We start from the raw sequence: 16,418 nt of genomic DNA on the forward strand, positions 1-16,418 counted from the left end.
ACATTCTCCCTTTGTACCTGTCATCAGAGGGGGAAAGTCCCACCCATTAGTTACAATCTCTCCCTCATTAGCATAGACAGCTCTGAGTGAGAAGCAGCTGCTAAACTGGTTCATATATGTTTGTAGCTCCGCCCTCATTTAAAAAGTCGTCTGGAAGCACAATCTTAATTGAATTTAAAGTAACAGTCAGCAAAATGGCACAGTTTTAATAAAAACCCAAAAGAGGCAGATTTATAAAGATTTAAAACATTGTTTGTTGAGCTGAAATGGCACAAACACACTCTTGGGACCTCAGAGATTTGTTTTACATCTTTACAAAGGGGTCCCCTTTAAATATGGTGTTATGGAACCTCTTATGGGTTGAAATGCACAACCACTGTCCAGCTGTGAGCAGTGAAAGGCTCACATTAAATAGCACAGGACCGTGTAAAATATCCTCAGAACAAATGGAGATTAGTTATGGATAACAGTTGTAAAATAAGGTCAGCTCCACCATTGTATGCGCTGATAACACCACATCGGCCCGTTCGCCCTCCCTCACGCTAAGCGTCTAATAGAGATTGCGGTTTATCCGCTGTGACCCCTCACTTCATGACCCGTGTTAATGCTTGAAAACGCGAATGAGGCTACAAAAAGCCTCATGAATCTCAAGCGTAGGGTTAGGTGCAAAGTCTAGCGTAGAGCGTCCGGACGCTGATGTTGAAATCAAGAATGGAGCATTGATTATTCATGCCTGCAGAAGAGGCTGTGTGCTGTCATGTGCAGTGCCCATTGGAGCTCATTAATTGGCGAGCGAGAGCGGGGGGATGAGAGCGGCTGAGGCAGAAAGAGAGAGAGAGGCTGGCAGAAGAGTGGAAAAGGACCAGATTTACGACCACGGCGTGTCCTCTCATCGCTCTTCAGCCTGCGTTCTCCCTCATTTCACCTGGCGTCCACCTGCCGGTTTGCTCCGGAGACTCTCTCAGTTGAAAAAGGATGACCGCCTATTGCAACAACCATGATCACTGCTGCGGCACATACTTGGATTGTCAGACCAGGGTGACTGAGGTGGCCAACTGTAACCATCCCAGAATGCAACAGAGGGTCGGACACGTGCACGGTACGCCGACCCAGACGTCAAGGCAATTGCATCCGCAGTTCCATCATCACTTCCACCATCACCTGCACCAGCAGCAGCAGCCGTCAGTACCGTCGTCTCACCTATCTCAGCCCACCCTGCTCAACCTCCAGCAGACTCCAGTGGAGACTCTCAGGGCTCCGCATTACAGCTCCTGCACCCTTCCGGCCTCCACCAAGAGCAGAGGGAAGTTCACCAACCTACGGGACAGCGTGAAAAAGAGCCCCACTAAAAGCACAGCTAAAGTCCGAGCTTCTTCCAGTGCCTTGTGGCTTGCCAATTCTTGGGGCACGTTTTCATTGGAGAAGGTATGTGGGAAATATACATCTTCGTGAGAGATGAGAAGAAGCTGGGGCTTGCGTTTGGTGGTTTGGATCTCAGCTAATGTTGCACTTTTAAGTGGAGTTGCGTTTTAGTTTTTTTAGTAGGTGATTATTTGTAAGTAGAAGTAGGTGTATTTGTAAGATTTATTGTTGACCATGCAGGCCTTAAAAGTGGGATGTTGGAGGTGTCAGGGTATGTAATGCACATCACATCTATGTGTTATGTTTGAATATTTATGGACAGGCATGAGAAAAAATAAATATGTGTGTGTATATATATATATATATATATATATATATATATATATATATATGTATATATGTATATATATATATATATGTATATATATATATATATATATATATATATATATATATATATATATATATATATATATATATATATATATATATATATATATATATATATATATATATATATATATATATACACACACACACACACACAGTTGAAGTCAGAATTATTAGCCCTCCTTTGAATTTTTTTTTTTCTTTTTTTAAATATTTCCAAAATTATGTTTAGCAGAGCAAGGATATTTTCACAGTATGTCTGATAATATTTTTTCTTCTGAAGAAAGTCATATTTGTTTTATTTTGGCTAGAATAAAAGCAGTTTTAAATTTTTTAAAAGCCATTTTAAGGTCAAAATTATTAGCCCCTTTAAGTATATATTTTTTCAATAGTCTACAGAACAAACCAGCATTATACAATAACTTGCTTAACCTGCCTAGTTAACCTAATTAACCTAGTTAAGTCTTTAAATGTCACTTTAAGGTGTATAGAAGTGTCTTGAAAAATATCTAGTCAAATAATATTTACTGTCATCATGGCAAACATAAAATAAATCAGTTTTTTAAAATTATTTTAAACTTTAAAAAAGAAAGAAATGAATGTGTTCATTCAACAAGGATGCATATAACGGCTTAAAATTGACTGGAAAAGCATAATATAAAAATAATTTGAAGGATTTCTGACAGATCATGTCACATTGAAGACCTTGAATGACCACCTTTGCCATCACATGCATAAATAACATTTTAAAATGTATTTTAAACTATAATATTACTTAAAAATATCATTGTTTTTGCTCTCTTTTTTATCAAATAAATACAACTTTGGTGAGTAAAAGACACATTTTCTACAAAACATTACCAAACAACCCATCCCAGACTTTTTAAAAACTTTTTTTTTTCTTGAATGTATTTTTTTAGTTAAATTGAATTTCAGTTTAGAGTTGTTTTGCCCATGAAAATATCATGGAAATCTTAATTGAAGTTGAGAATTAATTGTTAGATGAGTATTAATTGAAGTTGAGTTTTAAGTATTCATTTCTTGAGTGTAATTTTATTTTTTACGTACAGACCATAGTAAATGTTTGATTGTGATCTAAGCTGGTACATTTAAGAAGCTGTCAAAATATGAGATTATTTGAAGAGTTCAGATGCAAAAACATAAGTGCCATCTAGAATTTTCTTCTACAATGAGCATTTTTCTCAGTGTCTCTTGTTTATGTTCAATTATTTCATGTTAAAAGTGATGAAAATAACCTATTGTTTATAAAAGTGAAATTACTGAATCAAGACATGGGAACCTGAGAAAAATGCTATTATTAGAAGAAAATTTCAGATGGCGCTGCATCTGAACTCTTCATTTGTTCATCTTAATGTTACAAATGCTAAATAGCTTGCTTAAAATACTTTTACCACTGATATGATCTGTATCACAGTAAAATGAGTGCACTATATGACAAAAATGCATTTTTAAAAATGGAAAAATATTGCACAGAATTAAAAATTCATATTCTGGGATGTTATTCATTTGAGACATTGCTGGCAGCTGAACTCTAAACCAGTCTCTCTGATCAATGCTAATGATTGATTCTAATTTTAACTCTGAAATCACAGGCCATGACTACTGTACCAACTCCATAACAGCACGCAGTGTAAATAGAGCCTTATATAAGTTACACCACTCAGTTTAGCCACGCAGGACAACATGCTGGGATGTAAAACGTGGATAAATTGCTGTTGACACCGAAATATTCAAACACAGTACTCCAGCTCATACCATATAGTCTCAAGTATCTGCCATAACCCTGAGTGTGAGGCTTAGTGAAATGGAAACCTCTTCTAATTAGCAGTTGCAGTAATGTGTGTGTGTGTGTGTGTGTGTGTGTTTCTAATGGGTGAACTGGACTGTTGTAACTGTATATCCGTCTCCTCTGGCTGTGTGTTTGGTGCTTGGACAAGCGGCCGTGGATCAGATGGCTTTTGTTTGGGAACGCTGACACAGACTGAGGGCCAGTTTTAGCGGATGTCTCCTCACTGACAGCATGGCAAAGCTCACTCTTGCTCCTGTAGAGCGTGAATCTGCTAAACTCCCAGAGATATGTCTGCTTGCGTCAGATCCTGTCCCACAACAGTGTGCAAGTCCACATAGTTCTGGCTCTATACTGAATTTCAGTTTAGATTTAAAATGACTGATTTGATTTGAGTTGTTGTTTTGACCATGAAAATATTGTGAAAAACTGAAAGTAGACTAATTTTTGAAGATGATTATTCATGTGCATTTTGTCAGTAAAGCCAGTTCTAGTTAACCTTTAGGATGTGCTTTTAGATGGAGGTAGCTGTAGTACAGTGACAAGTCATGCAAAATCGGGTTCAAAATTGTAGTCTATCGGACAATAATGAAATCGAGATGATCATTCTTTGATGACAACTGTTTTGGCCCGTTTCCATTGAGTGGTACAGTACAGTACAGGTCAGTAGGGGTCACCTTTATCAGGCTTGCGTTTCCACTGCTAAAAGGGTACCAATGGTACTCTTTTGGTGGACGTGATGTACGACAGAATGTTTCAGTCGACGTCATTCTTGCTCGAGGAAATGTAAAGCTGCATGGGTCGTTCACATATCATATGAGAAGCTCTTCTCATTAAACAGATGCTTTATACAGATAAATACTTGTATATAAATGTTCATTACTAACCTTTTTATTAACAGGATTTGATTATAACTCCAGATCAATGATATAGCCTACTGTAACGTCTGCGGTTACATTAAATGCAACACATATGAACACATACAGACCTTTACAGTCTCTGATATGTTACCAATTACAGAAAGACTACACACAGCATACATTTGGTCCTTATTTGGGTTCAAAAACAACACGCAACATTTAGCCCACAGTCAGAGCAAATAGTTCATAATAGTCCAAAAGGTGATGGTAATAATTAAACATGGCACTTTGTTCATGTTTGCTAAAAAAATCATTTGCTCCTTGGTTTTTTTCCGGTTTCTCCTTTGTTTTTGTGCATGTCACTCTTGCGTTTGTCCGTTTCTGACAGGATCGGATGTCAGAAGCACATCAATAATCATGCACACGTTATTATCATCAGCTCAAGAAGTTTGTTATTTCAAATATACGCGCGGCGACCACAAGCGAGAAAGCGAAACCGCTCGCGCTTTAGACAGCCTTGTAAAAAACAACAGGGCACAGTGTAGAATCTGCTTTTCTTCTTGGCTTTGTCGCTGTTCATCAAGACAATGACAAGGTTTATTTGAGCTTGGGTCGAACATGGCTCGTTATTATATGTATATATTATTACAGTGTAATGTCTCGGCTGTGTATTTAAAACATGGCGATTCCTTTTTGATTTCATTTTGGCTTGTCCACGAGCGTGTGACACATCTCTGTAAACCAATAACGTTCTAGCTCTGTGTTTTGGTACCCTTTTGCAAAGGGTACCCAAAAAAGACAGACTACAAAAAAGTGTACCAAACCGTACCAATCCGAACCACTCAGTGGAAATCTTCTCAGAGAATTATGGGTTTGTGTAGTATATGCTGCTGCATCTGAAAGCATGTGAAATACTACATTTAATATTATATGTTTACTTTAAACTCACTTCAAAACTTCAGTCGAATGTTTGAAATAAATCCTGATGATTCAGTAGTCATATGTTGAATCAGTGAAAGCAGTTAAAAATGCAGTATGTAGGATTGACTACTAGAGGCTGACCTCTAGGCATTGTAGTTTAAAATTGTAACTATATTGGACAGGTTTTTTTTCGCCCGGCCCCTCTGATGATAAATAAAATGGCAGTCACACTGCACTTTTTGCTCAGTTGACTTCCAATTATTCGCATGCGTGGAAATGCAAGCACATGTGACAAGTTTTGCATGTCAATGCAATCCAAACGGGCCCTATGACAACATTTCGTAGGTATCACGGACAAAAGTGAAGAGCGGGGAATGGGGGGGATTTGTTGCGGACGAAGCGGGGAGAACATGAAAACTCCACACAGACACGCCAACTGACCCAGCCGGGGCACGAACCAGCGAACATCTTGCTGTAAGGCGATTGTGCTACCCACTGCGCCACCATACTGCCCCGCTTATGTTTAATTTTGTAATATTTATATTATTTGCTAATTAAAAGCCACCGTATGCAGGTTTTTATAACCAGATTTTTAAAAGAATTTGTATCTCTTTCCGGAGGCTGCTACTGTCCTTCGGAAGTCACATTTTTATCTGCGCCTGCATACATCGAGGTTTACGCTGTGTTTTCCACTTAGGCAAGTCAGGCTGCCCAAAAAAAAAATGGGTAAACTGGCAGTGGCTTACACAGACCAAAACAGACAGATATTGCGACATGGAATACACATATTCAAAAGAGAATAACTGACTTTAACATTGTTTTTCAGTTCACTTAGCATGTTTCTAAATATCCACAAAAATAAAATGGTATTTTTATATGTTAGAAGAGTGAAAACTTATAGATCTCTTTAAAGAGACTTTACATCTTCTGTTTATTCAGCAACCGCTATGGGGATTTGCTGGTTTTGTGCTTGTGGGTATTTGAAGTTTCTGCTCTAGAATGCCTTCTGACCTTAGGAGGAGATTTCACAGAAATGTTTCTTCCCTGACAAAATGCCCATGACAATCACAGCTATGCTTAATCGCATTTACAATTTCATTTGAATTAATCGCCTAGCCCTGACTAGAAGGTTAACATTTTCTATAGGTAATTCTAGCTAAATATCTACTAGCTGTTTATATTAACTTAAATCTAACTAACAGTTGATGCTTTGGTATCTGAAATGTATTTAAATAAAATGGATGTCTTTTAGTTGAATTCATTTAACACTTAGTTCATTGTTTTGTTATAATGCAATAACTTCCTCCTGGCCTGTTTTTGTATTATTATTTCCCATTAATACCCGGTTTCACTCAAACTCCAGATTACAAGAGGTGAAATGGATTGCAAAAGCCTTTTGTGATGATTTTATTATAGGAGCTTAGTAGTGTCAAAGGGAAAAGAGGAGTTTTCTGAACAAAAAAAGCTTAAAGTCCACATTTTTTTTGTCATTAATATGAAGTTGAAGTTGTCCTCATACATTAACTACATTTATTTCTATATTTATGTTTTTAAATAAATGATTTATTGTGGAGCTGCTTGGTTTAATTGAAGGCGTAGATTTGTATTTAATTTTGCTTGATTATTTGTTTTTTTATTTATTGTTTCATTGTAAGAAATGCATAGTAAGGAAATGAATGGGACATAGATATTGTATCCATTATTTAAGAATTCATTGCCTCGAATTTTAGGTATATTCACTTTTTTGGTTTATTAAGTTTAGTTTATTAAATTGTGTACAAAAGTGGGAGAATAGTAGGACTGCATGACTATAATTTAACTAAAAAAATAGAACCAATTAGAAACTAATGGACGCTATGTAATGAACTACTAAAATGTTTCACTTTTGAGCTGAATTAGTTCTGAAGGGCTGAAATCATTGACTGAAACAGTGATGTTTACTTTGGGTTTCTCTTATGGTGTGGTTTTCACTGTTCACCGTCTATCATGGACACACTACAGTAGTGAAATGTGTCAGTTGTGTGGACTCCACGGAGGGGTTGACTCAGTTTCTTGATTTTAATTCACACTGATTTACAGATTATTTGATTTCAGGATTTTTCTTTCAGTCTATCCTGTTTTCTGTTGATGCATGAAGAAAGCGTCAATAAACAGTAGATTGCCTGCTAATAATGGCAATATGTGTTGTGCTTTGTTTCTTTAAATACAAGCCAGTCTTAAAATATTACATTTATTCTATATTCTATACAGTACAAGTGTTGCTCCTACAGTGACTTAGGTCAATGGCTAAAGGCACATTAGAATCACATTAATTAATTATAACAATAACGTATGAACATGTTAAGAGCTATACAATGACTTCAATCAGTGTTTCGGCTTTGGAAATGTATTAATACAATCCAATAAATCCATAAAGTTGCATTAATGTCAAAAATACTATTCAGTATTAATGTATAGCAAATATCTTTAAAAAAAATGTATCTTTAAAATATATGTTATATCTTTTAAGTTTTTCTTGCTTATAATATAGATTGCTGAGTTCAGATGCAGTGTAGTCTGTCTGAAGTCTTTCACTCATGCTGAAATAAACATGCCAACCTTACAGAAACTCAATTATCGACATCTTGACATTCATAAGAAAGAGCTCATCCCATACACTTAAGGGTGCTGATTGCTGGACTGGAATTTCCTTTCTTTTTTTAACATTTTTTTTTTTAGCTCCATTGAATCATGAAACATTGTCTCTATTTTTCATATTTAAGAAATGTTTGTCCTTGAGTCACAAAATAGCATCACACATTTCTGATATTTACACTGATGGAGATTCTATCACAGTTTACTCTTTTAAAGCTTCTTTGCTAATACTACTGTATACTGAATATATATATATATATATATATATATATATATATATATATATATATATATATATATATATATATATATATATATATATATATATTTATTTATTTATTTATTGAGTGTTAGTATTGTAATGTATTGAGTGTTTTGTAACTTTTTTCATTTTATTTTATTCATAAATATAAATTAATTAAATAAGACCAAATGATGTAAATAAGGTCATATATTTATTTTTTAAATATAAACTCTTTTTTTAACCCTCTGGTGCTGCTCATATATTTCCCCAATGTGTGCTTTTCAGTTATAATGTATATTATTTCAAAATGTTCTCTTATATGTCTTAAATGTTCTCTTATACTTAAACTAACTATACTCTTAAACACTCTGATCATACACCTGAAATTAAACCTAAAATTCAGCTTAAACTACTGTTGATCTTCAGTGCTTTGTAGTCTCTGCTCTGCTGTAAGTTTTGTATTCTTTTTGAAGACTTAAATATAGATTATTTTAATAGATAATAAATAAAAATACAGTTTTATAATATGTAGTTTTATGTATAATTAAATGAACAAACTATATAGTATGTAGTTATTTGGAAAAAAAAACGCTATTTTTAAATTTGATATGGAATACGCATTTAAAGTTTTACTCTAAAACTAATAGAAAATCAAAGATATAATTTTAAACTAGTTGCATTTAGTTAGTTTCTGATTCATTTCCTAATCTGTTTTTTTTCTAGATTTTTTTCCCCAGGAAAATTAAATAATTTTTTTACATAAAATAAAATTGTATTCATCTATTTATTGTTTGTTTGTTTGTGTTCACAAAATCCAGACCAGAGATTCAGAGATTATTTAAGGCAACTAGTGTAATTCTGTAATAAATTAGAATGTTTTATTTTGACTGTAATACGTTTATTATAAAATGTAAAAAAGCAATACTGTATTAGTAAATATAAAGATATTGTTTACACATACTTTGGTACCCATAGTAAAAATAAAAAAAATCATAACTAATTAATAAATTACAATTATTTATACAATTATTTATAAATGAATAAATTAAATAATAAATAATAACTTACAGGAAAATTCCTGCAAATATTGCTAATATTTTATACATTCTAATCTGTTTTCATAATTTCCCCTCTCTCTTGGTCTTCAGTCTGTTTTAAAAAATCTGTGTGAATTCTATACAGTCAAGCCAAAGATATTCATAACCCTGTGGCATAAATAATTTTGGACTTTTTATAATTTATAAGTCAAAATATGAAGTATGGATCACAATTGTTATTTTAAAATGAATAATAAGAAAGTAATAAATGCATAAATATTTGTAGTCTGTTTTTGTATACATTTTTGTATTGTACATTTTGCTTTAGGACAACTTTTATGAAAGGTTTTGATACTTCATATGTTGACTACTGTGTATGTGTTCCTTTATATAAGCATACATTTACAAATGTGTGTGTTTTCCATACAAATTCGTAAAAACATCAGTACTTCTGTGTGTCGTCTGCTCTGACCTTTGACCTCCACTGTCATTGTTTAGCAGGCAGATGTCATTCCTCCTCCCTCCGCTCCCATAATCCCTGTGATCCCAATCTCACCCGTCCCGGCCGAGACCACTGCCATCATTCCTGCACCCGCGTCACAGGTCTTTTCTGTTTTTTCCATCATGTTTTCACTCCACCCACCTCAGCGATGCTCCTCTTGACTTAGAGAGATTACAGAGAGAAAGCCACACTATATCACTATATCTCTGATGCGCACTTGTACCTCAAAAGCAATTGTGCAAGTGAAGCTTGTGATACATGTTTGCCGAAGGATTAAGTCTGCGCTGGTTTGTTATGCCACTCTATTGCATATTCTGCAGTATGTTATGCTGTGTATGGACACAGGCTGTGCTGTTAATCTCTTATAAATGCCAGAGTAATACTGTATCAGCATGCCAAGAGTAAGTGATGCCTTTTATTGGATCTTTTTCTCATTAAATGTGATTGTTCTGTGCTGTTTTCAGTAGATTATGAGCGTAAAGCAGTGGATGGAGTTATTGATTTGTGTCAGTGTAATTGGTAATGAATGGTTTTGTTTTGTTTTGTTTTGTTTTGTTTTCAGGCAAGTCCAGCACCGGTGGTGGTGAACACAGAAAGCCTTGACTCCTCACCATACGTAAGTTTATTTGGAAATAATGCTCTTTTCATGTGCTGCTCTTTGCAAGGAGAGTTGGATTATTTCAGAATGATGATCAGTTTGTGGAATATTAATTGACGGTCAATAAGGTCATTTTAATATCAAATATATAGTCAAATGTAATGAGAGATATAATAGATGAACACTTTCTATTTAACGGCAATGTAAAAAAATTATTGACCCTGACCATCTGGGTGAGATATTTTTTTTGCAATGTGTGTACCCTCAAAAAATTATTTTGGCTGCTTGTTCAAACTGATTATTTGAAATGAACTAAAATAACAATAATCTTGAGGTTTCTTTTGGGACAACTTCATTGTTTTATGTTCAATCCACTTAAATTCGCAAAAACAATTAAGGTAACCTAATTGATTTGTGTTGGGACAACATGAAGGAATTGTGTGGAACCCAACATTTTTCGCAGAGACAAAAGGTTTCGAGTTAGTAGTATTTGTTGTGTTTGACTTTTATTTGAAAATAAATGCAGTAAAAATTTTAATATAAAAAAAAAAACTGTTCATTTTTATTTAAATTCTTTAAAATTACATTTGCTTTGTGATTCAAAGATGATTTATTGTCATCATTACTTTGGTGTGCAGTGTCATGTGGTCCTTCGGACATCATTCTAATATACTATGGAATAATTCCTATTAATATTAATGTTAAAAACAGCTATGCTGCTTAATAATTTTTGTAGAAACCATAATTGGAATTTGTAATTTTTTAAAGATGTTTTGATTAATTGCAATAATAACCTTTAATTGGTTTTTAGCAGATTTTTTTAACATTAAAAATGCTTTACTGTTGCTTAAAATCAACTGAATGTATTCTTGCTGAATAACAGCGTTTATTTTAATCTTGTGGTTGTGTATGTTACTGTATATGTGAGGATGCTTTTAAGCTGCTCTCACTTTATTGGAATCATTTTTGTAAACATTCAAAAATAACAATATGGTAATTTGCTTTTGACGAAACAAAGAAAGCAGGAGCTATGCGTAATTCTTTTTTGTTTTCTTTTTTAACCAAACTACAGTTATGAATGAAAATTAAAAGACCACTTTAAAATACTTGAGTGTATCTACAGTTGAAGTCAGAATTATTAGCCCCCCTGAATTATTAGCCCCGTTTATTTTTTTCCCCAATTTCTGTTTAACAGAGAGATTTTTTTCAACACATTTCTAAACATAATAGTTTTAATAAATCATTTCTAATAACTGATTTATTTTATCTTTGCCATGATGACAGTAAATAATATTTGACTAGATATTTTTCAAGACACTTCTATACAGCTTAAAGTGACATTTAAAGGCTTAACTAGGTTAATTAGGTTAACTAGGCAGGTTAGGGTAATTAGGCAGGTTATTGTATAATGATGGTTTGTTCTGTTGAGTATTGAAAAAAAAAAATAGCTTAAAGGGGCTATTAATTTTGACCTTAAAATGTTTTTATTTATTTATTTTTTTTTTAAACTGCTTTTATTCTAGCCGAAATAAAACAAATAAGACTTTCTCCAGAAGAAAAAAAATATCATGTTGTGAAAATTTCCTTGCTCTGTTAAACCGCATTTGGGAAATATTAAAAAAAAAATAAAAAAATCAAAGGGGGGCTAATAATTCTGACTTCAACTGTATATTTACATGATTATATTAAAATTTTTTTATTCTATTTTAATACTTTGATAACATTTCCTCCAAATTTCAAGTAATTATAATATCCTTTTCATTTTTTTATAAAATAACAGTTAGTCATAATAACAAATATTTTCAGTTGTTGTCATTGCAAATCTGGGTTATTCCTCCCGATTTCGCTTTTTTAAAGTGATAGTTGACCCCCCCCCCCCCCCCCCCCACCCCCCAAACAATTTCTGTCATTTACACATCCTCACTTTCCTTTGTTAAACACAAAAGCTGATATTTTGAAGAAGGCTGGATATTGACAGGATTTGGCTACCGTTATTTCCTATGTTTTTTATGCTGTAGGTGTCAGTGGCTACCAGTTTTCAACATTCTTCTGAATATCTGTTTTGTGTCCAACAGTACAAAGAAACTGAGACATCTCTGAAACAAGTGGAAGATAAATAAATGATGACAGAATTTTCATTTTGGGGTAAACTCTCCTGAAGTTGATATTGTGTTGTCAAAACAATTTATATAAATATGTCTGAAAACAAGGGAACATTTTAAATCAAGAATTTGGAAGAAATGTTAACAGTAGTTTACAGAAAAAAAAAACTAAATTGCGTTTAATAAATATGTCATCTATTAAGAGAATTTTTCAATTCTCATTTTGCCATAGCTGTATAGTCTAACAGCTGTTTTAGAAAATATTCACCGATTTAATTAAAAATAAAACATTGTTTCCATTATTTTAGATGTTGGGGAGTTTCTTCCTCCTCCAGTGGCTTTAACTGTTGTTGACATTTATCAGGGTCCCATGACACTCCTCCAGCCCTATTCTTCTCTCAGTCTCAGCAGCGGCCCATAATCCTATACATCCAGTGCCAGAAAGCCTGCTGATCTGACTTCTGTCATCCTTCATCAGACACTCCATCTGAAGACTAGAGTTATCTCAATGAGCTCCAACTAAAGTCTATGAAGAGATGACCATGAGACTGACCTCATTAAATATTTACATTATCAGTGCTGGACTCATTCACTCCATCTCCTATTCGCTTAAAGGGATAGTTCACTCAGAAAAATTGAAATGTACAGACCATTTATTTAACTTTAACTTGTTTCTTGGCTGTTTAAAACAAAAAAAAAAAGGAATTGGAAAGAATTTGGATGTTTACATCTAAAAATGCTAATTAGACTTATGCACAAAACTGGAATATCACATTAAACATTTGTGAATAAAGCAGCAGTTCAAGTCAAAGAGAACAAAATCGTCACTTCCTGGTAAACTGGTGGAAATTATCAAAAAGTAAAATAAATGATGCTTATTATATATTTAAATATAATAAATTACTTGCGCTTCAGAAGACTTAGATGAACGCAATGAATCTTTGGGAGTGCAGCCACTCAACATACAGTTGTTCTGAGAGGTAATAACACTAACCCACTTTCATAATGAACTTAATGGCTCGTTTCCACTGACTGGTACGGTAAGGTACGGTTCGGTTTGGTACGGGTCACCTTTATCAGGCTTGCGTTTCCACTAACAAGGGTACCCTTTTGGTGGGCGTGGTGTGCGACAGAAAGTTTCAGTGGACGTCATTCTCGCTCGAGGAAATGTCTACAATAAAGCTGTACGGGTCGTTCACATATCATATGAAAAGCACTTCTCACAACACAGATGCTTTACACACATAAATACTTGTGTAGAAATGTTTATTACTAACTTTTCTATGAACATGAGTTGATTATAACTGCAGATCAAAGACAGTGCGAAACAGCCTACTGTAATTATATTAAATAACTAAATAAATGAACATATATAAACACATACAGACCCTTACAGTCTCCGATATGTTCCCAACTACAGAAGAACTACATATAGCAGACATTTCGTCAGTATTTAGGTTCAAAACAACACAAAATATAGCCTACAGTCAGTGAAAACCTCTTATCTGTGTATGTAATCTTCAGCAGCACATGTAGCCTTTGTTAGACAGTAATTCCATCATTCCCGGTTCATATTAGTCCAACAGGTGAAGATAATAAGTTAGTTATACATGGCATTTTGTTCACGTTTGCTGAAATAATGTGCTCCTTTTTTTTCCGGCTTCTCCTTTGTTTCTTCACGCTTCACTCTCGCGTTTGTCAGTGTCTGACAGGATCGGGTTTTAAAAGCAAGTCAATAATCAAGCGCAGGTATTTATCATCAGGTCAAGAAGTTTATTTCAGATATAATGTTTGAGCCCAGATCGACCATGGCTCGTTATTATATGTATTTATAATTCCGCTAAAATCTCTCGCTGTGTATTTCAAACATGGCGGGTTTTTTTGTTTTCATCCTGGCTTGTTGCGTAAGCGAATGACGTATCTCTGTAAACCAATAGCGTTCAGCTGCGCGTGTGGCTCCGCCTTTTGGTACCCTTACTCGTGTTTGGTACCCTTTCGAAAGGGTGCCGAAAAAGTGGTACGGTACGGTTCGGTACGCTTTTTGACAGTGGAAACGGCCATAAAAGCGTACCAAACCGAACCGTACCGTACCGTACCACTCAGTGGAAACGGGCCATAAGGCATTTTCGAGTGACAATCACATTTCAGATGTTTTTCAATGTGGTCGGTCTGCTGGTTTGTCCAATAATGCTGTCCCAACAGACTCATTTTGGTTATCATATGATCTATAAAATAGTATTTAACTTGTGCATACTGGAGTTTATTTGATTAATGTGTAATCATCTTAAATCTTAAAGTTTAAGCTTTAAGTATTTTTTTGCACATTTTCAAAATGTATGTGCATCTTGACATTTCCAATATGCAATTTTCCATTAAAGCAATATCCCAAAATGTACATAAAAATAGGTGGATGGAAGCATAGCTCTTGATATCCGTAATGGGGGTAAAATACAATGGAAAACAGTGATTAGCGTTTTCCAACGTGCTGTTTTGTGCGTTCTCAAATTGCAAAAAATTTTGGAACAAGTGAATGTGAGTAAATGTTGGGTAAATCATCATTTCTGGCTGAATTATCCCTTTAACAGTACATATTTCGAAGTCTTTCTCAATGTTTGATTTTTACAATTAGGATGAGTTTTAGTGGAAAAGTGTACAATAAAATGAAGTCTTAAAAAATGAATGACCCATATTACTGGATGTGTATAGAGCGTGCACTCATCATCAATAAATAATACAACAGAAAATACACAATTTCGGAAAAAAAGATACTTTGAGTGAAAAGATACTTTGAAGAGACATTACATTACATTTTTGGTAAATGTGTCCCATTTAATGTATTTATTAATGTTTTTTGAATAATAATAATATAAAAAATACTCCAAGAGCTCAGGATTTTCTCGTCATTGTGGGATCAAGTCTTTTTGACACTGGGTCTACTGGTAGTATGAATTGGTTTTACAGTAATCGTGCTTGTGCTTTTGGATTGTTTTTCTTTTAAGCAATATAGCCAAGAGTAAAAAGCGCAGTATTGATGTTGAATAACTCCTTGTGTGTGTACATCTATTACTTGTATAACATGTCTGTATTATGTTTTATAAGGTTTTACAATAAATCAAGCCTCATTACCAAAACATAACCCAGACAGGTCTAGGGGGAATAATACAAAATAAATAATCATCATAACAATACAAAATCAACTTCAGACTTCCAAAGCTTCTTTAATATCTCAATAGGTCTGTCATGATATCTATTTTTTGTGGCACGATATGTAGCATCAAAAATTATTACGACAAACAATATTATTGTCATTTTAAGACCATTTTAACACTGTAGTAGCATTATAATGCTGGTACACTCTTCCAAAGGACACAAATTTTATTCTTAAGAATATTTCATTTCATTTTAGTCATTTAAACAATTTATTAATTAGGCATTGGAATCAGAATGTGAAAATGTACATTTACCGGCCACTTTATTAGGTACACCTCACCAGTACCATATTGGAACCAGTTTTGCCTTCAGAACTGCCTTAAGCCTTCGTGGCATAGATACAACAAGGCACTGGAAGTATTCCTCAGAGATTTTGGTCCATATTTGTCGGCTGCACACCAGGATGCAAATCTCCCATTCCACCACATCCCTAAGGCACTCTATTAATTGTCATGGTCAAGAAACCAGTCTGAAATGATCTGCCCTTTACACTGTGGTCATAAAGGGATGAACATTTGCACCCACAGAGCTGCCGCTTACTGAATATTTTCTCTTTCTTTTCTCTCTGTAAACCCCAGAGATGGTTGTGTGTGAAAATCCCAATAGATCAGCAGTTTCTGAATACAGCCCATCTGGCACCAACAAACATGCTATGTTTAAAGTCACTTAAATCCCCTTTCTTCCCCATTCTGATGCTCGGTTTGAACTGCAGCAGATCGTATTGACCATGTCTACATGCCTAAATGCAGTT

The 16,418-nt window shown here is 34.3% G+C and overlaps 1 protein-coding gene across 17 annotated transcripts in view; it reads left to right on the forward strand.

The window, feature by feature from the left end:
- dlg1a (discs large MAGUK scaffold protein 1a) overlaps positions 1-16,418 on the forward strand; it is a 242,441-nt gene that overhangs the window by 145,369 nt on the left and 80,654 nt on the right. For 8 of the 17 annotated variants that reach the window (XM_056459973.1, XM_056459974.1, XM_056459980.1 and 5 more), the window contains 2 exons: positions 9,754-9,858; positions 10,320-10,373. In XM_056459973.1, coding sequence (XP_056315948.1) covers positions 9,754-9,858; positions 10,320-10,373 — 159 coding nt within the window. The remainder of the gene's footprint in view (positions 1-9,753; positions 9,859-10,319; positions 10,374-16,418) is intronic. The other 9 variants (XM_056459977.1, XM_056459981.1, XM_056459982.1 and 6 more) reach the window with 2 other exon arrangements.

The sequence above is a fragment of the Danio aesculapii genome, chromosome 6 (genome assembly GCF_903798145.1).
Source record: "Danio aesculapii chromosome 6, fDanAes4.1, whole genome shotgun sequence".
Taxonomy (NCBI): domain Eukaryota; kingdom Metazoa; phylum Chordata; class Actinopteri; order Cypriniformes; family Danionidae; genus Danio; species Danio aesculapii.